This window comes from Strigops habroptila, chromosome 6, assembly GCF_004027225.2.
Source record: "Strigops habroptila isolate Jane chromosome 6, bStrHab1.2.pri, whole genome shotgun sequence".
Classification (NCBI taxonomy): Eukaryota; Metazoa; Chordata; class Aves; order Psittaciformes; family Psittacidae; genus Strigops; species Strigops habroptila.
Genome location: NC_044282.2, coordinates 41,424,399 through 41,449,340, shown reverse-complemented (window position 1 = coordinate 41,449,340; position 24,942 = coordinate 41,424,399). Strand labels below are relative to the sequence as shown.

The following is a 24,942-nucleotide window of genomic DNA, read 5'->3' as shown; positions in this document are numbered from 1 at the left end:
CACTTGTCTTTGCAGCACTATTAAGTATTAAATACGTACTCTGCAAGCATCATTGTAATTAACTGGTGATGATTATTATATTTGGAATTGTTGCCAAGCAGCTCCCCTCTGTGTTAACAGAAGGCAAAATGAGTCTGGCTGCTAATAAGCTCAGTTAATTGCTTGTATGGAGGCTGGAAGTGGATGGCAACACTTGTTTCTACTCTAAGGATGTTTGGATAAATGTGAAAAACATCTGAACCCAATTTTGATAAACCTTGGGTGCTGATTAATAGAAGATATACAAATTAAAATGTAAATTTTACATTTAGTGGAAAAGGCTGAACTGTAAATGGCAAAGATGTTTTATCCTGTCTCAAAAATGAAAATAACCCAGACTGTGATCCATCCAGACACATGGGCACTACTCTTCAACTCTTCTGTCTCACATCTCAGTGGGAGTTATATACATAGCAACACATAAATTGCATGTTGATAGAATTATTCAATTGGGCCTCATGTAAACACGAGTAGCACTTAACAGCTGAGGCTACCCCTTAATCTATTGGTTTGCCCTTTGCACCTTTATCTAGGTGAAAAGGTTAATTAAAAATAGAAAAGAGGGAACATTATACCATTAACTGACTAGTTGATGTATGAACTAAAGGGGAAGTCAAATGTCATATACACAATAGTCACAGTTAGACAGTACGAAGAAAACCAGTATTTAATGTCTTCAGGTATAGCATAATGTCATGTACAGATACCAAAACTAGGAGAAATCAAGACTAGTCATGGGTCTGTGTAACTGTGTCATGTAACTAAGACATGTTGTATGACTAGTTAATAGGTTCATGTCAGTTCAGCATTGCATGAAGGCACCTAACTAAGCTAGCAACTCTGCTAGCTGCTGCACTGTGCTGTACTATCCTGGGTCTTGTTAACTTTCGTACTTCTCTAGAAATGTGGTAATATATTTCATTAGTGTTCCATAGTAATGTTGTAAACTTGTTTTGTTTTTGTCTTGCTGTGTCTGGTATTTTGTGTAAAGCTCTAATTCCTGAACGTGTGATTTGCCATTCTCGTATCTCTTGAAAAAGACTTGAAAGGTAACTATGGATTATGCAGAAGATGCAGCTATCAGGAGATGATAAATTGTAAAGATTCATCTATTTAGATCTCATTACTTTGCTTTCAATAAGATGTATGTAGTATTAAATATACCTACTGTTTTCTCCTGCAGAGACCTTTTTCTTGGAAAATTAAAATTAGCTGATGTGGGAATGTCATGACTGAGGGCATCTCATTCCGCTTAGAATACCTAAAACTAAATCAGACACAGCTGGAATATATTACGCTACTTAATCAATAACCAGTATTTCCTTTTGTTAGTAAATACTATATGCTGGAAATATGACATTTATGGGTATTTTACTGCATTTAAAGATTCAATTTCTTAGCCCACAAAACATGCTGGAGTTTTTTGTTTTGTTTTGGGTGTTTTTTTGTTTTTTTTTTTTTTAATTTGGGTTTTATTTTATACGGTTCAGGAAAGAATGCTAAACAAGCATGAATGAAGAATGAAGTGACTTGCTAGATTAAGAATTGCAGTCTTCCATTTCCTCTCCTATCAATTCAATAGAAGTTTCCTGTTTCAAGAAAAAAAGTGGTTTCTGGTAAAACGAGATCTAGTTCAAAACTGAAGAAATTCAGTTACTATGTCATTGTCAACTTTTAAATTCCAGGTTGTTTTTTGTGGGGTTTTTTACTTCTTTAATCTTTACTGTGTGAAAAGTACATGTAATCAATGTACTTCAACAAAATATTGCTGAAAATAAGTTTCTAAATGCTTATTACTTTTTGTGAAAGCAATGCTGGTTTTTGCCACATAATGGAAATTTTATTAGCACCTCATATTTTGAAAAATCATTCTGTAAAATCCCCATTTGAGAATAGGAAGCAATGATAAAATTGCTGAAAAATTACAAATACTATCGAGACTTTTGCATGAATTTTTAAAGTGTGACTTCTTAACGTTGTTTCTAATTGTGTTACTAGCCAGCCTGTATATGCAGAAAAAATAATTTTCTACATTTCATTGCAGCAATTTATTCTTGAAAAATTAAAGCTAGATTTCTTATACAACACGTCATATTTTTAGAAAGAAGAATGTAAGATTGTTATTGCAGGAATTTGCCTGACTAAAAAACTTGAGGATTTGTCCCAAGCTTATAGACTTTATACGTGGAATTTGCTCCCGTTGTCACTGAAGTGCAGACATCTCATGGGGAAGGTGTTGGCTGTTCAGTCGCCCCCTTGAATCCCTCACCACTATTTAGGCCAAGTGGTCCAGGATTAAAAAGCTCCACATACCACTGAGACTGTAAATGAGATGTATTCAGCAGACTGTAGTTACACAACCGGCACCTACTCAGGACACGGCTGGTAACATTCCCCACTTTCGCAAGAAGTTGTCATATTTCTAATGAGCACAAAGGGATTTGGTCTCCTCTAGGCTCTTTTTGCCATGGCTGGGAATTTGCTTAACTCCAACTCAGCGGGAAATGTGCTCTTCCCACCCATACTGCTTATGGGAGCTCCCTGAACATTTCTGAAAAGCTTCTATCCAAATACTGATCAAACTATTCCATGCTTTAGAGAAAGTCCATAGGAAGGCAACCAGAAGGATAGGGGTCTAGAAAAAATAACCCATGAGAAAAGGTTGGATGAGCCAGCTTTGTTTAGTTTAAACAAGAGAACTGAAAGGAGATGTGAACAAAATCAACAGGATTCTGCAAAAGTGGGTGAATACAGTCTATTTTTTGTTGTCATGGTGAATTGGACAAGAAACAGTGAGCATAAATTGCAACAGGGACAAAGTAAAAGCTTTGAAGAGCACAGAGCTGAGACACCTAAAAAGACCCCAAAAGGTCAAATTTCCATTCCTGGCAATTTCTACAGAGGTGTTAAATGACATCTGCAAAGAAGGGGAAAAGTGATCCAACAAATTCTCTCCTAGCTCTATCATCTATGATTCCTTAGTTTACACTGTGTATCTGATAAGATACAGCCTGAGACCCATGTCTACCATTGATGGTTTTATTTGTCATAAATTGATGGAATTTTATCCATTTGAACATGTACACATACATGTCTACATATAAAAAAATATCAAATCTAAGTGTCTGAAATATATGGCTAAATGTGATTTCCCTCTCTGTAGGAATTACTGATTGTAACACACTGAAATATGTCTTCAGTAGCAGTGCCATTTTACCAGAGGAGGCACAAGCACTTTGATCAGTCCTATCGCAACATTCAGACAAGATACGTCCTTGAGGAATATGCAGCAAGAAAGTAAGTACCGTGTATTTCACATACAGAGCATAGAGAGTTTTCTATTTTGGTTCTTAAAATCAAGATATTTAGTTTCTTCCTGTGCCCTCTTTCTCCTACCTCCTCCCCAGTTGTGCTTTATTCAGAATAGTATTTTTCCAGTTCCTTTCATTGGGATGCTCCTTGTCTGTAGTCTTCCACTAGCACAGCTAGACTTTCTAATTACATTGCAACACACCTACACAGACCTTTTAGCTCAGGATCTGCTCTGTTTACTACCTCCAAGTTGGAAATTCTTCCTTTTAGACTCTGATTGAAACTCTGACTTTAGAAAAATTGCCATGAAATTTATTATAAATCACAGAAACAATTTTTTACTCATTCTTCCCTATGATATGAGGACATTTCTTCTCCTGAAGTTGGCTGTTTCTAATTATAGTTTTGTCATTCAATTTCCTTTTTGAAAATTAAATAATGGTTTAACTCCTCTCACATGAAAAATTAGAGTTTCAGTCACAAGTTCTTTGTCTCCCAAAGTCTGGAGCATTGAATCTTGGTTGCTTAAGAATCACTGGCCTCCCTCCTCTGTAATCAAGATGCGTAGCTAGCCTAGCTAGCTGTCTAGCTTGTCCAGCTTACCTTATGACTGAGAAGAGTTTATGCAGAAAGTTTTGTAATGTATAGGAAGGCAGGAATATTTAGAAATAGACAATGTTTTAGGGAGTCTGTGTGACTTGTGTATTAAACAGGCTTGTATCCTCATAGTTCACTGTAGTGCTATAGTAGAACTTGAATGTTTGGAGACTGAGATAAATATAAATTTAATAGAACAAAATGCCTAATGATCCCCAGTGGCAGATAATGATGGGCACTAAGCCCTTGAAGAACAAATAGAAGCGGAACCCTAACACAGTCAGTGAGGAATGCAAAGTGTGTTTCTTGCTGAACTGTGCTCAGTTGTGGTATTCAGCTCATTTAAAGTAATTTCTTTGACTTTTTTAAGCTCCTGTTTTACCAGAATTGCTGGGTTATAACAATGTCTTTTATATTTGAAGGGCTGCTGCCAGACGGGCTGCTTATTATGAGTTACCTGGCCTGGGAAAAACGACATGTAGGCTCTGTGCCAGAAAGGCACGCAGCTTGGCTCATGAAGCAATACAAGAATCCAGGAAAAGGTAAAGCTCTGTTGGTCCCATCTGACCTGTGTAGTGGGCCTAGTCCCATCCAATATTGCTCTTTTATCAGGGTTTTTTTCAGTCAACAAGTCTGGAGGCTTCTCTGTCACTGTTCTTCACTAATCTATTTTGGCTGGAGTAAGTACTACATGACTGAGTGTCACTTTCAGTCTCGTATTTCACCCCGGAGTTGTTCCTCTAATCTCCTCTATGACCCTTGAAAACAGCTTTAAAACCAAAATAAGTTAGAATCTGCCTGGGATTTCAAACCAAGTTTTGAATAGACCTACTCCACTATTCCTAAATTTCTGATTTGGATCAATATAAACTTTTTGAGTTCTTTCCTTAATATCAAGAGGGCTTACTGTCACATCTCAGTTACAGCCTTGATATGAAGTCCTATGGTAAGTGTGCTGCTGATGGCAATATTCCTGCTTGTGAATTTGACTGTTTCTGCTCCACCATACTCTACGGTGACCATACCAAAGACATAAATAATTTATACTGCAAGAACAATTTCTGCCTTGTTTGTAGAAAATGTGTTGTGAAAACCATATACATCCATACTGTTCTGGTACTTGGTTTTGAAAGATCTATCTTAGAATGTTCTAGGAAAATCAAACTAATTCATATGCTCTAATTTATTTTTAAAAAAGTCTTAAATTTTGCCAATTAAAAAACAAAAGTGGCAGAACAAGGCTGGTATTTAAAGTACGTTGAAATGATAAAAAATATTTTTAAAATACTAGACAAATAACTTCTTGATCTACTGTTTACTGCACTTCAAGCAAGACTTCTCATTTGCTTCGTGGCATGCCGGGTTGTGTTTTAAGAGTCTTGCCATATTGTATAATGACAGCTATGTTAGAAATGTCTCATATTCAGCTCCCTTTTGTCCTGTTGGCAAGGCAAAGAGTAGCATAGGCTGCTTACTGAATTAACATGCATGCAGGAGCCTGAGCTAGCTCCTCCTAAAAACATTTGCAAGTTGGGTGTGGGTGTTTTTAGGAGTTCTGAGGGATCTAGGGAGTGAGGTTTTCAGAGAACAACCCACAATTTTCTTAAAATGCTGTCTTTTCCTGGTAGTTTCTAGAATACTTCCCAGTCACCCTTGCCCAAGGACAACCTTTTTGCATGGATTTCATCAAATCCTTGTGAACTCCTCGTTCTGTATTTTTCAGGTGAGCTCAGCTGATACAGCCCATGGAGCTAGCAGAGCTTCCCAGCTGCTAGGGCCAAAGGCACACCATAAGCAAAGCCCAACTCTTATCAGGATGCAAACAGACACAGAACATGCCTTTGCTCCTCTGCCTTCTCATGTCAATGGGAAGGAAAATTAAGGGCCAGAAGGGAGCCAGGCAGGTTCTTGATCTGCATTATCAGAGGACTAGGACTGTGGGGTACAACATCAGTGTGACCATGCCAGCTTTCAAGACCTGAAGCTATCTAGGGCACCACACATACAGGGGGAAAAAAAAAAGAAGGAAAATTCATATTCATTTCACATGCTCATTCGGATAGGCAAATAGACTCTAAGAATATTTCCTAAACTAAATTTTACATCTTGCTGATACAGTTTCAGACTTCTCAGTTGCCTAATGTGTATGAGCAACAATCTTAAAGCTTCATATTGATTAATCTTACCTGATATGTTTTCTTGTCCTGCAGGACCCATGAACAAAAGACTCATGCAAGTGAAGAGAAAAGGATACGGTTTGCCAATGAGTTGTCTGTTTTGGAAAAAGAGATTCACACAGCCAGGCACCGTGCTAGAGAACATCTGGATAGACTTGAAGTACAAAGGATGGTATGGTGCCAAATCTTTTTGTTCCTATCCAAGCAGAATCATAAGATATACTGAAATTAAGTCCTGTGTTTCAAATGCCAATAGTGATTTAGCATCTTTTAACTTTGTGGATTAGATTTTCTACCTATTTGAGTCTTGTGCTAGATGCCTTTTTTTTTTTTTTTCCCTGTGTTTAATAGGTGGAAGAAAACATGGCTTTAGAAAGACATGCTCTTGAGGAAAGTATAAGTCGAGCTCCTGAAATTCTAGTACGCCTGAGGTCTCACACTGTCTGGGAAAAGATGTCTGTGAGCCTTTGCTTCACTGTACAAGGATTTCCCACCCCTGTTGTACAATGGTAAGAGACTTTCCCAGCCCTCTAAAAATGTTGTTAAGCTTTTTTCATTTGTAAGTTATGGCATAACTGATAAGTATCACATGCATAATGGCTATGTTAAACCTCCTTTATAATCCTCATAGATGTGCTGGATTGTAGCAGTTGATACTGCAGCGGAAGGAGTGGGAGGACAACTTGCTGCATGGCCCTGTGCAATGTGAGAAGCAAACTCAAGTATTTCAGAAGGCAGACTGTGGAAGGCATTCCAGTCTTTCTGGCCATAGAATTCCCTCATGATGAAGTAGCAAATGACAAAATAGACACACTACTTGCTAAGCCTGTGTAAACTTGCACATTATTGTCATGGGCTATAACTGTGTTCACTTTGTGTCAGCCTCTGTTGAGGTGGACATGAATGCAACATCCCTGACACTGCCCTCTCCAGACAAGTGCTGTCCTGTATATGTGAGGGCCCCTGGCTAGACTGAGAAAATCTAACCTGAGACACAGCCCTGTTGCTGCTTCCCTTGTTTGTGCTGAAATGCTTTACTGTGATCCAAGGCAAAGTTTGCTTCACATGTTGTGTCAGGGCTAGTGGCCTGGAAAGTTCAAGTCACATGCCATCTTCTCTCCACTGCTTGCTTTTATGGTTTGGGTGCACATCTTCTCTTTCCACTTTCTTACTAGAGTGATGGTCCCCCTTTGCCTTCATGGCCCAGCGTGTAGCTATGCATGCTGGAGAATACCCTATGCAAGTAGAGAAGATTTATAGAGAGAGCTCAAATGACAGTAAATGATATCTGGATGTAAAAATCTACTAAGTTAATGCAGTGAATACTAACAGATATTAATTAGTTCTTTTTTTTCTTGAATGTCAGGTACAAAAATGAAGAACTGATTACCCCTGCAAGTGATCCAACAAAGTACAGAATTGAAAGCAAATATGGAGTACATGTATTGCATATAAACAGGTAGATTATTCTAGGGTATACAACAGTTTTGTATACTTTAAGCAAAGTATTTTGTATCAAATACAATTAAAAATTCACACAAAGGCTGCAAGAGAGTAGTTAAATTCAGCACACTTTTCTGTGGTATTCACATTTAGGCTAGAGAAGGCTAACTAATTAGCTGAATATTACATCATGGAAACGAAATGAAAAATTAGGTATTTCAATTATTTAACTCCAGCAATCTACAAGAAGATAGAAAATAAGAGGTAAGTAGCTGAAAAAATGGTAGTTCCTTTTTTATTAGAATTATATCTTCTTAGCATTCAAAGTGGAAAAATGTCTGTATTTTATGTTCTTGCCATGAAGAAGCTCTTTAAGGTAAGCAAAAATTTAGCTGATCAGACAAGGATACCTAGTTATCAGTATTATATGTTAGGTTCTGTTTACATTTTGGTCTACATTTTTTTGTTCTCTAAAAGCAAGGCAGTGTAAGTTTGGTTTTTTAAGTTCCTAATTTAATTAATTTTTCAAAGTGGTGGTATAGAAAATGCTGGGGAAGAACAGCTTCCCAAAACTAATCCCATGCTGTCCTAAACAATGTTACAGGTGACTTGGTACAAGCTTTTGTAAAAATATGAAAACTCAAAGAAAATATGAGGATGTGGCTGTGGTATTTAGAAAGAAACCTAATATGCAGAGCAGAGACGCAAAGCCTCACTTTTAATTTATCCAGAACATGAGCATCAGCTGTGCTGAAACAGCTGGAATATTTGTGGCTAAAGCTTTGCTAGCCAAACGTTTCATGTTCTGTCCTGTCTCCATCTGTCACCAGTGGAAGCAGCCCTGAGCATAGCCTTGTGGCATTAGTACAGTGTTTTTAGGAAAGACTACTTGCCTTTTTCATCCTGTAGCAAAGTCCAGCCCAACTGTCCACCTTTTCCTAATCTAGGATGGGAGAAGCATACCCTTGTACGGAAGCTGGCAGCAAGATCACTAAGTTGCTGCTTCTTAAGGGATGTTTCTCAAGGAGTAGCAGTACTTACGAATACTTCTAAAACACTCACATAGTCTTCTACCCCAGGACATGGATAACTTGCTGACTGCTGCATCCATGAGATGTCTTGACACAGCTGATTCTTCCCACCAACATTACTTTTGGAGATAAGAGCAGGAGGTTAAAAGATAAAACCAGGTGGTCCTCTTGCAATCCTCTCCCTTGCAGCAGGGAAAATGGAAAATTCTCGCATTTGTCTGGGTTTGTGTGTGGCAGCCAGGAGATGAAACTTTGGTGACTGTGACTTACAGCTAGTCAGTGTCTATGACTGTTAATTTCTCTCGGTTAGTGCCCATGAGCAACTGCTTGGCAGATCCAGATGCTGGATATGTAGTATGTAGGTTCCTTTTGTGACATTTTGGGAGTAAATGGCATTTTGAAGACATGAGAATCAGTGTTGATGGTGCTTTCTGATCATCTGTAACCATCAGGCTGAAGGGTACTAGTGGCTTACATCCCCTTGGTGCTTTTTTTCTCTTTCCTGTGCTGGTTATATAATTGTTTAGTCACTTTCCACAATCAGCTTTGGGAGTGTTCAGATCCAGCCATATTTGATCAGACACAACACAGAGTCATTTATTGGCACCTACTCAGGTTCCCACACCTACCCATCAATACCCTTTGTGTACTAGTCCCAGCCCATTCACGCAGGCTCCCTCATGTTCAACCAAGCTGCTATCTTCAGAGACTGTTCCATTTCTCTTTCTTTCTGTGCGGCAGTGTGGCCTTTTTGCCACCTAAAGATGCCTATCTGCTCTCTCCCAGGTTTCCCTTCTTCTCTTAAAAGAATACTTGCGGGACTGTTATGATTTATTTATCACAGATTGATACAGTTAATTAAATTTAAATTTCTAACCATAAATTTATTTACAACTAATCTATTTTATTTCATAACTTGACTATCAGCTGTATTTTCTATCCCAAAAGACAGAAAATCAACATGCAGAAAATGGAATAATGTTTTGATAGTGTATTACTGTATCATTAGGTGAGTCTTGTATTGAAAACAATGGATGTATAGACAGTGGTTAAAATATATATATTATTAATGTTTTTATACAAGCATGTATCAGTTCATTCTGGATTTTCGATGCATATCTTTCTGCACATGTATTTGGAATATTATTTTTTTTCTGTAAAGTAGAACTCTTGGGATTTTCTACCTATCCACTTCTGTGCTCTTCTCAGCTGTTCATACCAAAGCGCTGAGCTGCATGTCATCTGATCTGCAGTCACTCATAATGGCCTTGCAATTTCTTGACTACCTTTCTGGCCCTTCAGTGAGTCTCTGGGAGTGAACTTTTCCTTCTGATGCAAGTGTGATATTTATTCCTATGAGTATTCCTTGATACCAATGGAAAAATTCTTGAGGCACCAAAACCAGAATGTCACCTCATCAACTTAAAGTAGTAACTGGACACAGTTTCATATCCTCTGTTTGCTGTCTTCCAGGGCCCATCAGCCTATACAGTAACCAGATCATTTTCATTTCTCTGTCTCATGTTTTCATGATGTTCTGTATGCAATTTATGACATTTTCTGCATGCATTCAGCACTATCATTGTCATATAATGCCTCTTTCTTCCTCTTTTTACACTTCATCAAATGGAAGCTTGAGCTTAAGGTCTCCCTTGAGCAGTAAAGAAAAGGGGTTTTGACTTTTGTTATTTTTTTCACACATCTCACAATTATAGGAGAAGAGATATTGCCAGCCTGCATTAGGGTAGTGGTTCATCCCATCTCTCATCTCACTTCTGATACATGATTCAGAGAAGACTGTAAGGAATCCTCTGAGGGAAAGCTACTGGTAGTCGAAGTGGTTGATACTTATCTGAGAATATGAGGGTTTGTTTAAAATATATTTCTTTATCCCATCTAATTTAGCTATGGATAGGAATATTATACAACATTTTTATGTCAGAGGTGTTGAGATGAGGATGTCCTGTTGCTTTGTAGCATAGCTGCAAACATATTGTGCCTTAGTGTATATCTTAGTAATTAAAAATCATAACATTTTGTATTTCTTAGTTGCAGCGACTTGTTTAGCAGCAGGTTTTGGGGTTTGTTTATTTGTTTGTTTACTGTGATGACTCCTGAAATGAATCACTTAGATTTATACAACTGTGAATGGCTACATTGCATTTCCTGGTATGTGGGCTAGGGCATAGAGGGGACAGCAGTATGCTCGTGCCTGAGGGCATTCCTGACCCCCAGAGCTCCGTGAGAGTGATGTGGCTGCACGATCTTACCTGTACAAGGCTCAACGTTTGGCCGTATTTTGTCTTTCAATAGGCCCCTCTCCCTTTCCTGTTTCATTAAGCCATCGCTTAGGAGTGCTTGCAATTGCAGCAGCAAGGGTTTGCGATTGCACCAGCAGAAATATGTGATCGAACCAGCAGAGTGCAGTGTAATACCTGCTGCCGGAAGGCAGAGCTGGCCCTCTGATCAGGCGCTCTACTCAGCACCACCAGCATTGCTTTAAAGAAAAAGAAGGTTAAAAATTGAATAAACCTTCTCTTCTAATTATTCTTACTTAACAAATTACACTGTGCAGTCAGTGCTGCGCTGTTTTAGTTTGATTAGGCACAAAAGAATTGAAATGATTTAATTTGGACAGAGAGGCAGTGAGACCTGCTTTTTCTCCTGCTGTAGGTAGAAGTAGAGCAAGTCAAGGCATTGCAGCAAGGGCAGTCCTCCGGCGCAGAAGGCAGAACCTTAGAGCTGAATAGGGTTAATTGAGTGATAAACTGCAGCTCCCAAGGCTTTGCAAGCATTCAGTACCAGTGAGTGTATAGGCAGCAGGCTTGTCCTCCTGCTCTTCTTCCTTTGCTGGAATGCAAGCAACAGCCCCAAGATGAAATGGTCTGTGAACTTCTGACCTGTCAGTCACTGTACACTATAAGCTGCAATAGTAGGAAAGTGGCCACCTCATAGCAGAGGTCCCTTCTTCAGCAAAAACAAAACCCAATCAAACAAAAAGAAAGAGATTCCATTTGACGGGGGAATCAGTGCTGGAGATGGTAATCTTGTAGAATATTACCACATTTTGATGTCATATAGATGTAACACTGAAAATTTTGTCATTTGGATTCAAGGGAGGAAATTTTAACTCTGTAATTTACTATGCACTGCTTCCTGTTCTTGACATGCACTGAATTGTGTTCCAATTCAGGCAAAAATGTTATTTCACTCTTAACTCCTGTGTTTAAATCTACACTAAGCAGATGAATGAATATATGCATTTTAAACATATGTATCTGCCTGGGGAATATTCCCAGCACAAATATTAGCACTTCAGAACCTCATGTGGATTCAGGGCAATTGATTTTTCACAAAAAATATTAGCACCTTGGGATAGATACAGCTCTGCACTCACACTTCATGCTATCTAAATGTATTCTATGCATATTTTATCTGACCTTTGTAAAGGTTGGCAAACATGTTCTCCATCATGATGCAGGAATAACTGTTGGAGAGACCACACCTCACCTCCTGGGTACCTAAAATATAATTTCTAACTGGTCTTGACTCAATGAGCTTTACAGTGCAATTTAGGAAATTTCGGGAGTTTAGCACATAGGGAAGTAGATAGTTGCCAGAATAACCCTCAGTCTGAGCATTATCTGGCATGAAAGGAGAGTCAGGAACTTATGTGATTTGCCATCCTGTCCAACTTTCTTCAGAGTGGGTTTTAAACAAATGTGCTGTGTAGCTCTTACCCACTAACCCCATACACTTCTAGTATCATATTTGAAAGCATTCCACTAAGTACTAGGCTGTCTAAGATGCTTTGAATTCTCAACTTGAGTGTCAGGTTAGAGATCATAACAAGGAGTTGTAAAATGCTTTCAAAGCAGTGACCTCCAGAAAATGGGTGGAGATCTTAAAAAGCAGAACGTGCTTGGCCCGGGGGATTGTTCATAATAGCTGTAAGTATCTTCTTTCTCTTTATAAAACCAAATTATATTGTAAAAGTGTGGTCAGTTATTTGGTCAGTAACTTCTTTCTTTTGTTCTCCCTGAGAAAATTGTCATTCCATCACTAACTTACGTCAAATAGTTGCTTTCAGACATCGAACTTCTTGGGCTGAAAAAAAAAGCCCCTTTGTGAATCTCTTGTCTCTTCTAGAGACTTTTAGGATCCTATTCTGTTCTCATTACCTTGGAGACCATAACAAATAGGAAGATCTCATCAAGACATGTGTTTTGCTCTTCCGTATGTGACCAACACTATGGGGAGGGGATTGAGATGAGCACAGATATATCCATTTGAAAAGTTAATCAGGTGTCTTCCATCCTTTTGGTAAGCTGGTGCACACCAAGGCATGTTCTAATACATCAGCACTAGGGTGATCAAGATCCAGTTTCTGGGGACAAATGATGTATGATTTACTAATACATAACATATGTTATTAAGTATACTATATACTGTGTACTATTTACTGTATAATTATCTCCTTAAAGTAGGGATGAGATGCAGAGTGACGAGAACACCTTACAGTTCCAGCAGAGCTAATTCTGCAATGCCCCTTGTAAGAAATTTCTAGGATGCCGCATTTGTTGTTAGCTTATTTCATTATAGCAAGACACTGTACTGAGCTGTGATAAATGTATGAACTATGTATAGTTCAGTATAGAGACATGACTTAGGAAAAGAGCCTATACTGCAGTTTTACCTTGCTTTTGGCATTTTATCACCCAAATGTTAAATAATGTGAAACTGGGATAGTAAAACAGGTCTTTTAGGAAGTTAGTGCAAGGAAATGTCAACAAGTCTGACAGCTTTCAAACAAGTCCAGAATCAGTTAAGCTTTATATAGATCTGTGAACATGTATTGGCATTTTTTAAAATCCTTCCTAAAACCAAACCAAACCAAACCAAACCAAAAATGTTACATAGTACAAGCCTAATTTTTTTTTCCAGACTTTGCCTGTCCAGTCATAGTAGGGCGCTCAAGGGCTTCATACCCAACTGCAGGTTTTTTGGTTAAATAGCCTAATCTTAGGACTTACCCCTGTGTCTTTGATAATTAATTGTATGATAAACTTTGTATTTTACTGCTTTATTTTGTGAAATGTATGGCTGAAGATTTACCTCCAGGAGAAGCTGTTAGTCCTGTATGTTTTGGAGAGATATCTCAGTTTAATAGAGCTTTCATCAAGTTGTGCTTTAGACATTACGGTACAGATACTATCATTTTTGTGATATGACACTGTCCACAGTATACGCAGAAGCTGAAAAATAGCTGTCTGATGTGCCCGTCACAGGTGCTACATATTCCAAAATTGGCATCCTGTTATGCAATTCACCTCAAACACTTCTACATATACTTTCTTCTCCCACACTTGGGATATATGACCTCTTAGAAGACAAGTGAATGAGAGTTTCATCCCTTTTTATATGGCAGTTGCCAAGAAAATACAGGTTTATTCTTCTGAGAGGAAACTAAATGCATGCATGCAGAACATCATTGTACCTCATCACTGTGAATTTCTGAGTCGCCTTCATTAAATTAGTTACTAAATGAACTACACACAAGCAGGATTTAACTGTATGTGTTTCAAAAAGGACTCTGATTAGCTAATAACTCAAAGTAATAGAAATTACAAGAAATAAAAAAAAATCAACAATGGATAAGTTCAAGAAAAAATATTGAATTGGACCAAATGAAAACTTTTGTTGACTCAAAACCAAAATATTTTCTTTCCTATTAAAGTAGTTAGTGTGTTTATGAGAAGAAAGCAGAAGTAAATTCTGATTTTTTTTTTAAGATTCATTCTCAAATGTAAAAATGAAATATTACTTTTTCAAAATTGTTACTTCATTCAGACTAAGTTCTTACATTAAAACTGAGGAAATTTCATTCCACCCTAATCTGCATTTTACCAAAAACTAGTCCAAAATATTTTAAAATTTTTCTAGTCAGTAGTCACCTTATATTTATTAAAAACCTATCAAATAAGTTATTTTAAGTATAAATTTGAGTAATTGCACAAAAAAATATGTATTTGCACATAGTTTAGTTTTATTTCCTTTATTTCAACTTTATGTTAATAGTTCTTCTCCTGACTGACACTGTTTTAGATAGGAAAAGAACTGGGACATCAAAGTTTGTACCTATATCTTACCATCTGGCCATACTTCTGGTAATGTAAGGAAGGATATAGTAAGTAAGACAATCCGTCAATGGGTCCTATTTCACATGAAGTAACTATTTTTTTCTTTATTTTTTGTTGTATTGTTCTTGCATAATACCTTTTTCCTACTAAAAATATATATCAAGCCAAAACATTTACAGCCACAAACAATTTTGGTCAATTTCCTTGGTTTTGTATCATTTCCTCTGGACTTCCTAAAAGATATGAGAGGCAAAAAATGCCAGTATCTGCCTGCTGGGAATAGCCACAGAAGGAGGAATTTCTGCAAACATCACATATACTTTTCTTCCACGTCTCCTTCTTGAAGTAGGTGGCAGAAGGACAAGCTGGCTTAAGGAAGAAGGTTACATTCAGAAAGGAATAGCCAGACTGGCATCCTCCAGCTATCTCCTTTTGATCATCCTCTAAAGGTCATTTCCAGTTCACTCAAGTTAATGCAGCCTGCTGCTAAGAGGCTGCAGTAAAAACTAGCAGTAAAACTGCAGTAAAAACTAGCAGCACTTTCTGACTGTCTTTCATCAATGTCTTGCACAATGTGACACCAGCAAAGAGCTTTATACGCTTTCCTCAGGGGTGACATAACTTGGTTTGCAATATCAATCATTAAGAGAATTTATATTTGTGTAGAGAGTCATTTGTTTTCCTCCTTTCCTTTTTCAGAGCTGATTTTGATGATTCTGCTACCTATTCAGCAGTTGCAACAAATGTCCATGGGCAGGCATCAACTAATTGTGCTGTGGTTGTGCGAAGTAAGTCCTACTTCATGATTGAAACAAGACATAAATATAATGCTCGTGTCATTAAATGTTTATTGTATGTTTATCTTCTAGGGTTCAGAGAAGGTGAAGAGCCTCACCCAGCTGGGATAATGCCCTTCCACTGTAAGCATTGTTTTGGTTTTGCTTGGATAGTTTATGTACTCTTATCAGAGTAATGTTTTACAGATGAAAAAATTGGATGCAACTTTCTTTTTCTGGCTTTGCTTTCTAAGCATTCAGTTACAATAGGAGCTGTCCGGAAGCTTTTGCTTTCCCACTTGTATTTCTAGATTAGCATTCCGTAGAATAGAGAGCTTCATCTCCTGTTCAGATTGGGCAGTAATCTGTTTGTGTCAAATACAATTACACTCAAGAATGTTTTCATTTTGTAATTCATAGTGCCCCTGTCATATGATGTTTGCTTCACCCACATTGATGTCCAGTTTCTGGAGAAGTTTGGAGTCACCTTTGCAACTGAAGGTGAAACACTGACCCTGAAGTGTTCTATGTTGATCACCCCAGACCTGAAAAGACTACAACCTCGTGCTGAGTGGTATAGAGATGGTAAGTTAGTACATTGGGTAGAAGCTACCTGGAAAATGCTGGAGGAAGCACTGAGGGCACAGATCAGGCTTAGAACGTGAGATTGTCAGAATTATATTTGGAATAGGGCTAACATATCTCTGGTTAGAATTTATAGATCCACATTCTTTCAGTTAAGTGACTTGGTCAACCTTTTCTTAAGCACACATTTACAGCAACAGGGGCAATCTCATATTATCTAATAACACAATAAACATTTACTGACTAGGTGAAGATCTAAACTCACTTCCTAGATTTGATCATGATTTAAAATTGAATGCTGTGATCACTGAGCTGAAGGGCGCTCACAGAGCAGCAAAGTTTGAAGCACTGAGGTGTGTGCACAGGCCTCCACTTGCATCTTATTCCAGTATTTATTTTGAATTTTATATTAAGATCAATTTAATGCATAGTTAAGAAATACTTATAGAAACTAGGCCTGAAACACATGTGTTTGCTCTTCTGTTTAAGTGCCATGTTGGTAGGTTTTCCTTGTGTTTTTTGTCAGTGAAAAACTATGCTGTGAAGCAGTCTAAACAGGAAGTACCGAAAACTGAAGCATATCAAATACTCTGATGGATGGTATTCAAACCCTGCATGAGTAGTGTTTGTTCACTACACCAAAAAAGGTCTTGAAAGATAAAATTAACCACTTAAACTTAATGGAGAGCAGGCTCATAATGGATATTTAGCTCACCACTTTTAACCACAATCTAAAGTAAATATTCTGCCTGAAGATTTAAGGAAAGCCTTGGTTATTTGTGAATGGGGAGACCTTTCCCCAAAGGGACCACATTTGAGAATGATGGACTCCCAAGACCGGTGTTCGGACTGGTCCTAAGCAAGGTGGCAGAAATTTCCACAGCTAAGAAAATGTAATGCATGAACTAAGAAGCGTCTCTAAGATTAATAAGACAGTCAAATGAATTCAAGGTTAGTAAAATCAAAAAAAGGATGCTTTTATTGTTGCTAGTTATGCTTTTTATTTCATGTACATAGTAGTTTTAAATAGATTCACATCTGATCCTTCAGGGAGCAACTGCTACTTACTGTTTCATTCTTATTAGTCTATCACTGCGGATACTTCATTGTGATGGAACTATTAGATGTTACTAAAACAAAAAATATGAGCTGATCAGAATGGCTTTTTTATTGCTTGGTGAATAACATAAAATCTAAGGCTTATCCATGAACCCAGATTTTGTTGCCACTGAAGAGTATAGGGATTTGTAATCACTATAAATAATCACTCACCTCACTCTGAGGTGAGCTATCAGTACCTTTACTTTGTCTCCTACTGTGCCTAGTTTCTCAGGGTGCCAAACCTCTGAGATCTTGGGTTTGGAACCGCAGCTATGACGAGCTGCTAATTTTCGAGGGATGTCCCTTGTTGTTCCATGTTTCATTCATGAATTTTTCTTGTACTACGGATAGGTAAACAAAAGCTTGCAGCCCTTTCAGTTTAACCTTTCTTAATGCCAAAGCAATTCCCTTTTGATGCGTAACAGTATCATGTTCTTTGTTTTCCCCCTTATTCGACTGAAGTTTACCTTCTTACCTTTCACATACCTTCTGTATGAAAATCTGAGATGAAAACTTGGTCTCTTTGAAGCCAATAGGTTTTTGTTACTGACTCAGATAGACTTTCATCCCATTATTTTACTTATGTTCACATGAAATAATACAAATAAGCTTAGAATTGTCCTTTGTTGCTTGTGCATGGATTGCAATATTTTCAAGAGGCGTATGGGTGTGTCAATTGGCAAACTTGTTCCCAAACGCAACAGGAATTCATGCACTATGAACCTTTGCTGTGTTCTGCATAGTTCCCTGTGTTAAGTCTCATGAAAGCTGGAGGTAATGCAGAAGTTTAAACAATGAGAAGGCTAATAATTTGTTCAAAATCATGTGTTTTAGGGGCTCTGGGGGTTTTTTCCTCTTTTTTTTTTTTTTTTTTTTGTGAGAGGTAGTACTTAATTCTCTCTTGCATTAAGACAAACTGCGTTTTTCCTAAAATTTTTCAGTTTGCGCTAATCAAATAATACTAACTAAAGCCCTGAGATAGATATGCATGACTTATTGCCAATAATTTTACACTAGAGAGATATGTGTTCATCTACCATCCAAAAGCTTCGAGCAAGTGAACCTTATTGAGGATATCTACTAGACTTCTACGGAAATATAAGTCAACTGAATCTAATCCTCTAAAGTCATTTGGGATTTTATAAACACGAATCTGATGTCTATAATTCATGACCCACTTCGAACAATTTAAGTTGTTGAAAGAACTAAATCAAAATAATACTTCAGAAATGTATATCTAATCTAGTATGAGTTCAGCTGGTAACAGGAGCTTTCTGTTATTGACCTCTCATGTAATATAAATATTATACAGCTACATGCACCAGCATTCTGCAGCCATTTGTACTGTAAGCTAGAATAAACTAATTGTATTTGGAGGGAAAAATGGAGTGCAGAATTTAGCTGAAACTTCAGCAGACATGATGAAAAGAAGCTTCAGTATCAAGTAATGCCCTGCTCTTTATATGAATTTTCAGCAGATTAATGTTTTAGGAAAATTATCTCATGTACTGAAAACAGCATGTAAGGCTGGAGTCACACTGCCTCCAAGGGTTAGTCTTCTACAGGTTTGTTCTTTGATAAATTCTAGGAGAAATGATATAGCCCAACAAGTGAATAGACTGGGAAATTGAGTGCAATAGTGACACCCTGTAGTTGTAATATTATTGTGATAGCAGGTGCATGAATACCTGCTTTATTAGAACTTCTGAATATGCTTATGTCCTCCAAAATTTACTCTTCTTCTTGGTTTGTCTAGAAATGTCTAGAAAAGCATCCAGACTGCATTAAAAAGAGAGCTCCTGCTTTGTTAGGGGATCTGGTGGGTCTTTGGCCTTGTGTGAAGGAGAGTTTTTCTGTTCTTACCAAATATGACTGCTTCTGCAGTTTCTGGTCTCAGGTACATATTAAGGGTGGAAATGGATGATTCTGGCCTTAATAGACAATACAGACTTGCCTACAGTTTCTGTATATTCAAACTAGAGTGTCTACTACCCCTCTCAAGCTTTTCAGTGACCCACTTTTCAGAGGTGCTAGTCGCTCAACTTCATTTTTTCTTCAGGATTTTGCTCAGAACTGATGCATTGGTTAAAGTTTCTAGATTAAGATGTTTTCTGCTTTAATTTAAAGAAGTAATTCATAAGTCTACATGTCTCTCAGTACCACTGTGACATGCGTGACAGAAAGGGGACATGCAGATTTTCTAGGTAAGGATTTCATGATTAAGGATCTCATGGGAAGGAATGTGACTGAATTTACTTTTTTCACTTCTCAGAAAATGACTATATGCTTAGGTGATTATGCAATTTACTGTTGTAAGTTTGAGTAGTGTGTGACTTCCAGATGCTTTATTATCTGAATGTGTGCCATTTTTTATACTTTCTTACACAATTCAGCTGTTAGGTGGGAAAACTGATTCCTTTACATTTGTTCGAATGTCTGCTCCAAAGTGTATTTAAGCAATAGAATAATAAACATTTGTAGATATTCAGCTTCTTTAAATACAGTTCTGCTGCATTGATTACAATAAATTAGTATGTAAAAGGTTTTAGGGAGTTAAAAATCAAAAATAATCCAATCAGTTATTAAAAAGGGTGGTATGAGAAAATCTCTTGGCTAAGATAATATATCCTGCTCATTCATTTGCTCTGGTTTCACTAAGCAATCAACTTAATTTGCATTAATCATGGGTCACCACCTCTCACCTGAGAGAGATTCAAATTTAGTTTTATTCACTGCTCAGCAGGCATGCCATGAAGGTTTAAATTTAGTGTATATTTATAGCAGTCTTTAGATTAAACTGTAATCTGGTCTTTAAATTTGGAAAAAGAAATTGAATAATCTGACATTTGACCTGAACAGGTAGAAAACTTATTAAACATGAAACAAAGTTCCACCCTGCATTCATTACAGGGTATGGCAGATTTTCATGTCATTGTTTTGAAATGTGGGCAACATTCTTCTCTGACAGTGTACTAAAAAATTGTAATGATGAAATTCTGTTGATGACACTGCAGAGCGTACTCTGAGACCTCATATTCTCTGAAATTCCATGATCAAATAAGTTTAGAGAGATGCAGCTTACTTTCTGTAGAGTTTTCACAGAATCAAAGCACCATCACTCTGAATAAAGCTGACATAAAGGTTACTTTGTGCCGCTGATTAACACAGAGCTGCACTAGGGCATAGATTGTTCTGGCCAGCGTAGTAATATGTCTGATGGGTCTTCTCTTCCAGATGTGCTGATAAAGGACTCCAAGTGGACAAAGCTGTATTTTGGAGAAGGCCAGGCAGCTCTTTCCTTTACCCATCTGAACAAAGATGATGAAGGTTTATACACCCTGCGGATGGTTACAAGAGGTGGAGTGAGCGAATACAGTGCATACCTGTTTGTCAGAGGTAAACTTTTTACCTGTTTCTTGAGGAGAAATGAAAAAAAAAAAAAAAACCAGTGAAAAGATTAGTTTTATTAAAAAATTCCATGTAATGGTTGAAGTACAAAAGAAATCCAGCCTTGTGGTATTTCAGAGTCATTTGATTTGTATATAGTAGTCTGTGTTATTAAAATCAGTCAATAAATGGGGGGCTTCAAGAGGAGCGCACTTCTGAGGACATTTTCTTTCCTGAAGAACCATAGAAATCCTTCTTCTGAAGAAACAGCTTATTTCTTGCTTTGCCATCTCCTTTCCCTGCAGGAAATAAACAACTTTGCATACTACCAGTCCTCACTGTGATGGTTTTAGCTCTAGAGATGGCCAACTAGGAGTAAGCCTTGTTGGGCACTCTCATATCCTGTGTCTGGCCTAAGGAGGAAGGCAGAGAAGAAAAAAAAAGAAATATTCCTAGCTCTCTACCATTCACAGTCATCACGATAATCAGAGAAAAGAACAAAAATAAGAAATTAGCTCACTGAAGACATACAGTTTTCACAAGGCACATAGAGAAGAAGAGGTAAATGGATTAAAATAGAATAAAGGTCAGAATTTTCCTTCACATTTGCATGCACAACTCTCTGAAGTGAGAATGAGCTTTCACACGCATCCGAGAGCAGAACTCAGTCTTCACTTATTAATTTTTTCATTGAAAGACAAAAATATCTCTTGTTGAGCAGTTCTTTCACTCTCTTAAATACATCTTCCTTGATGCTGGCAAACTCGAGCAACCCTAGTGAAGCCATTGGAGCTGTATTAATTTTAAACCTTGTTCTTGGAAACGTATTGGAACATATGTGTCTTGCAGAAGTGTCATCCAGACAGTTTGTATGAAGTGGAGGGACATGAAAATGTTTTCAGGGGGTTGAGATCCATCTTCCTCACAGGACTTCATGAAGGCTTCATCATCTTAACAATATGTCTTGAACAAGCCACCCTGTCACCCTAGTCTCACTGGAAACAATTTGCTCAAGTTCTCTGTTTCCTAATTACCTTCTAAGAAAAAAAGTACTCAGGTGAAAAAGGCCCACTAATATTTAATAACTTTAGGAGTTTTTGTTGTAGTGGTGGGTCAATTTTAGGTACTTCTATTTGTCCATTTTATACTATGTCCGATGCCTTTGCATGCACTAAACTTGAGCTATGTCCTCTGTAATCTCTAGTGTCCTCTGTTGGCCTTCCTTTTGCCTTTGTTCATGTAATCTGTGATGTGATATTGAGCACCAGCCACCTCAGAAGTGATTGGAATAGACTCTATAATTTTAGACTTTATACAGAGTATTTTTGTGTTATAGAAACCCTTCTTTGAAGGGAGAGAAATTTACCTGTTAGGAGACTTCATTAGGAGTTGTAGGTCCACATCAGTCAACACATCTCAAAATGAAGCCACAGAAGGGTGTCTTAATAGTGGAACATAGAGGAACATAGATTATTTGTGCTTGTTGGTATTGTAAGACTTTAAACAATAAGTCAACTTAGAAAAGTACCAAGAGTTTGCAAAGTTTTTATTCCTTAAGAGAATTATCTTCTTCAGCTACATGTTCTTTACTGAGTACCTTGGTCTGGTCAGTAACCCACTGACCCACAGCTTTCGGTGGGAAACAGCATCAAAAACACATGGGCTTTTAATTCTTGTGAAAACTAATAGGTGTTTTATACCTAAGCTGTTTTTCTGTCCTCAAAAATATCTTTATCTATGTGGAGATATAAACATTATGGGCCTGATTCCTTAGTGCAGTGAATTAGCGTGTAATGAAATCTTTGGGATCCCATTCATATAAACAAACAGCACAGTGAACTGGAAATCTTCCCTTTTGCCAAGTCAGGGTCAAAACTGATTTCTTTTTGTTTGTGATTCAGATGCTGATGCATTGATCGCAGGAGCACCAGGGGCACCGATGGATGTTAAATGCCATGATGCTAACAGAGACTATGTTATTGTTACCTGGAAACCACCAAACACAATCAATGAGAACCCAGTCATTGGGTATTTTGTTGACAAGTAAGTAAACACTGGAATTTATTTAATTTTGTTCATTGCTAAAAACACGTATACACTGACGAACAAAGGAATTACCATTATATCCTTCAATACGTGGATTCTTTAGATATATTTTTACAGACCGTTGTCACTGAAACTCAGCTGCCTACTGTGTTAAATTACTAGATTGTTCCTTGGCAAACTTGTAGCCAAGCCCATCTAGCCAGATGATCTAGTACATTCTCAGATACAGTCTAGGAGTTAGCAAGGGCTGGGGGCCATTCCCAGTAATCACGTGTAGGCAGCCACCTTGTATCAGACACTAAAATTGTCCACTAGTATGGATGTGGCTGAATTGGAGAATGATCTCTGACTATGTGATTTATAGCAGCCAGAATCCATGGGCATCTTCAATTACATTTAGTCTCTTTAATCTGTACACTGCAAAAGCTGAAATCTAGGAGTTATTACATTACCTTTTTATTACTGCCTTAACTGTTGTATGCCAGGAGCTCCCAGGAGCTGCTAATTTAAATCAGAATAGTAATCCTCTCTCCTCCAGTCTGCTTTACGCTTTGCTGGTGTTTTGGCTTAGTGAAGGCAGCCAGGGAACAGGTGATCAAGCGCTGTTTTGCATGTCACTTCCGCTGAAGTGCATGCTTGCCCCTTGTAAGCAGAGCAGAACATCTAATACTTAGTGTCTGAAACTGTCAGTCAGCAAAAACGTTACTAAAATGATTTCATAATGTACACTGCTCTACACTTAAGAGCAATGTTTGCAGCTCATTGCTATTTGCTACCCTGCAATTTGGTCTAGTTCAGTGACCACTGTCTGGGAATTGCTGGAAAATGTTGGCTTATGAGTGGCAGTCAGTACGAGGAAATTAACTTAAGCCCTGGGGACTCTACCACTTATATCTAATTTGTGCAGTGCATAGATCATGGGAGTATTTCACCTATTTTTTATATAATCTAGTCTGCTGTGCCTTCTGACATTTTGCTTGGACTACTGCAGTGTCAAGGAGCCCTTGATCTTGACCCTATTTTTCCTGTTACTGCCACGGCACAGGGCAGTCATGTCTGCAGAAGTTTATAGTAGTAGGGCACAAAACAGATATGTACACACAAAAAAGTCAGTATGAGAACATCACTCTGCTTCTTGATGACTCCTGAAGTCTGTGGCCCAACCATTGTTGGAGGGAAAAGCACAATGATTCTTGCTTAAAAATATGACAACAAAGAGATGAAAAAGATTGGGTGAATGCTGCAATTTCGGCATGTTCTGTGGAGATGTGTATTAAAATAAAAGTGAATAACTTGGTTTTTATCTGACAAGGAAGAGAACCAAATGGAAAAGAAGCAGAGAGAGTTGAAAAGGCCAAAAAACATGCAAGAAAAATCATAGAATGACCTTTGCAATTGCATTATGAATAAATATGAGCTGGGTGGGAATTGATTGCCTGATCAGAGGAAAGAAAATATAAGGTGTGTGACTTTCATTAATGAGGTGTATGGTTTAGTTCCTCTACTTAGTGACTATGACTTCTGTGATTCTGTGTAGGATGGTATATATTTATTGTGGAATAATACTGATAAATGCTGTCTTCTGTTATTTCAAGATGTGAAGTAGGTTTGGAAAACTGGGTCCAGTGCAATGATGCTCCTGTAAAAATCTGCAAGTATCCTGTGACTGGTCTTTATGAGGGACGTTCTTACATATTCCGTGTAAGAGCAGTGAACAGTGCTGGCATTAGCAGGCCTTCTCGAGTGTCTGAACCAGTTGCAGCTCTTGACCCTGTTGACCTGGAGAGAACACAAAGTAGGTTATGCAAGGCTGAAACAGATGTTGAATATTTGATTATTTTCTTTTCTTTTTATTTTTTTTTTTAATGTTTCTCTTTGCTTAGTTAACTTAAGAAGCAGAGTTTATTTCTTCCTTTCATTGAATATCTCACTACTTTCAAGGTGGGGGATGTGGTTGGAATGGCAAGGCCCATACAGACAGTTTGGGAGGACATGGGCACTCCCATCTCAATTACGGCTGGTTTTCCTTAGCTTTAAATTTAGGCACTCATTATCATAAGTAGAAATGTTTTCAAAAGAGATCCCTGGAAGCTTGTATCATTTGCACTGGCAGATGGGCCCTCAATCCCATAAACTTCTACGTGTGCTGGTAGTAACTTTTGAAAAAGCTATTGAGTATGTTTTAGTTAAAGAAAACACAAAAATTTCCATATGAATTCACTGGCTCACAGACTACTGTATTTATCCACATCTTTTTTTCCCAGTGAAGTGCAAGTACTGGCACAAAGCCCCCAGTGCTACAGGTTAG

General features: G+C 37.8%; 1 protein-coding gene across 2 annotated transcripts in view; it reads left to right on the top strand.

The window, feature by feature from the left end:
• Positions 1–24,942, top strand: part of MYOM2 (myomesin 2) — a 128,638-nt gene that overhangs the window by 54,160 nt on the left and 49,536 nt on the right. For both annotated transcript variants that reach the window (XM_030489804.1, XM_030489803.1), the window contains exons 3-13: positions 3,203–3,336; positions 4,371–4,490; positions 6,159–6,297; positions 6,477–6,634; positions 7,492–7,584; positions 15,439–15,527; positions 15,609–15,659; positions 15,936–16,100; positions 20,436–20,597; positions 22,490–22,631; positions 24,230–24,429. In XM_030489804.1, the coding sequence (XP_030345664.1) occupies positions 3,230–3,336; positions 4,371–4,490; positions 6,159–6,297; positions 6,477–6,634; positions 7,492–7,584; positions 15,439–15,527; positions 15,609–15,659; positions 15,936–16,100; positions 20,436–20,597; positions 22,490–22,631; positions 24,230–24,429 (1,426 nt within the window). In that variant the 5' untranslated portion in view covers positions 3,203–3,229. The remainder of the gene's footprint in view (positions 1–3,202; positions 3,337–4,370; positions 4,491–6,158; positions 6,298–6,476; positions 6,635–7,491; positions 7,585–15,438; positions 15,528–15,608; positions 15,660–15,935; positions 16,101–20,435; positions 20,598–22,489; positions 22,632–24,229; positions 24,430–24,942) is intronic.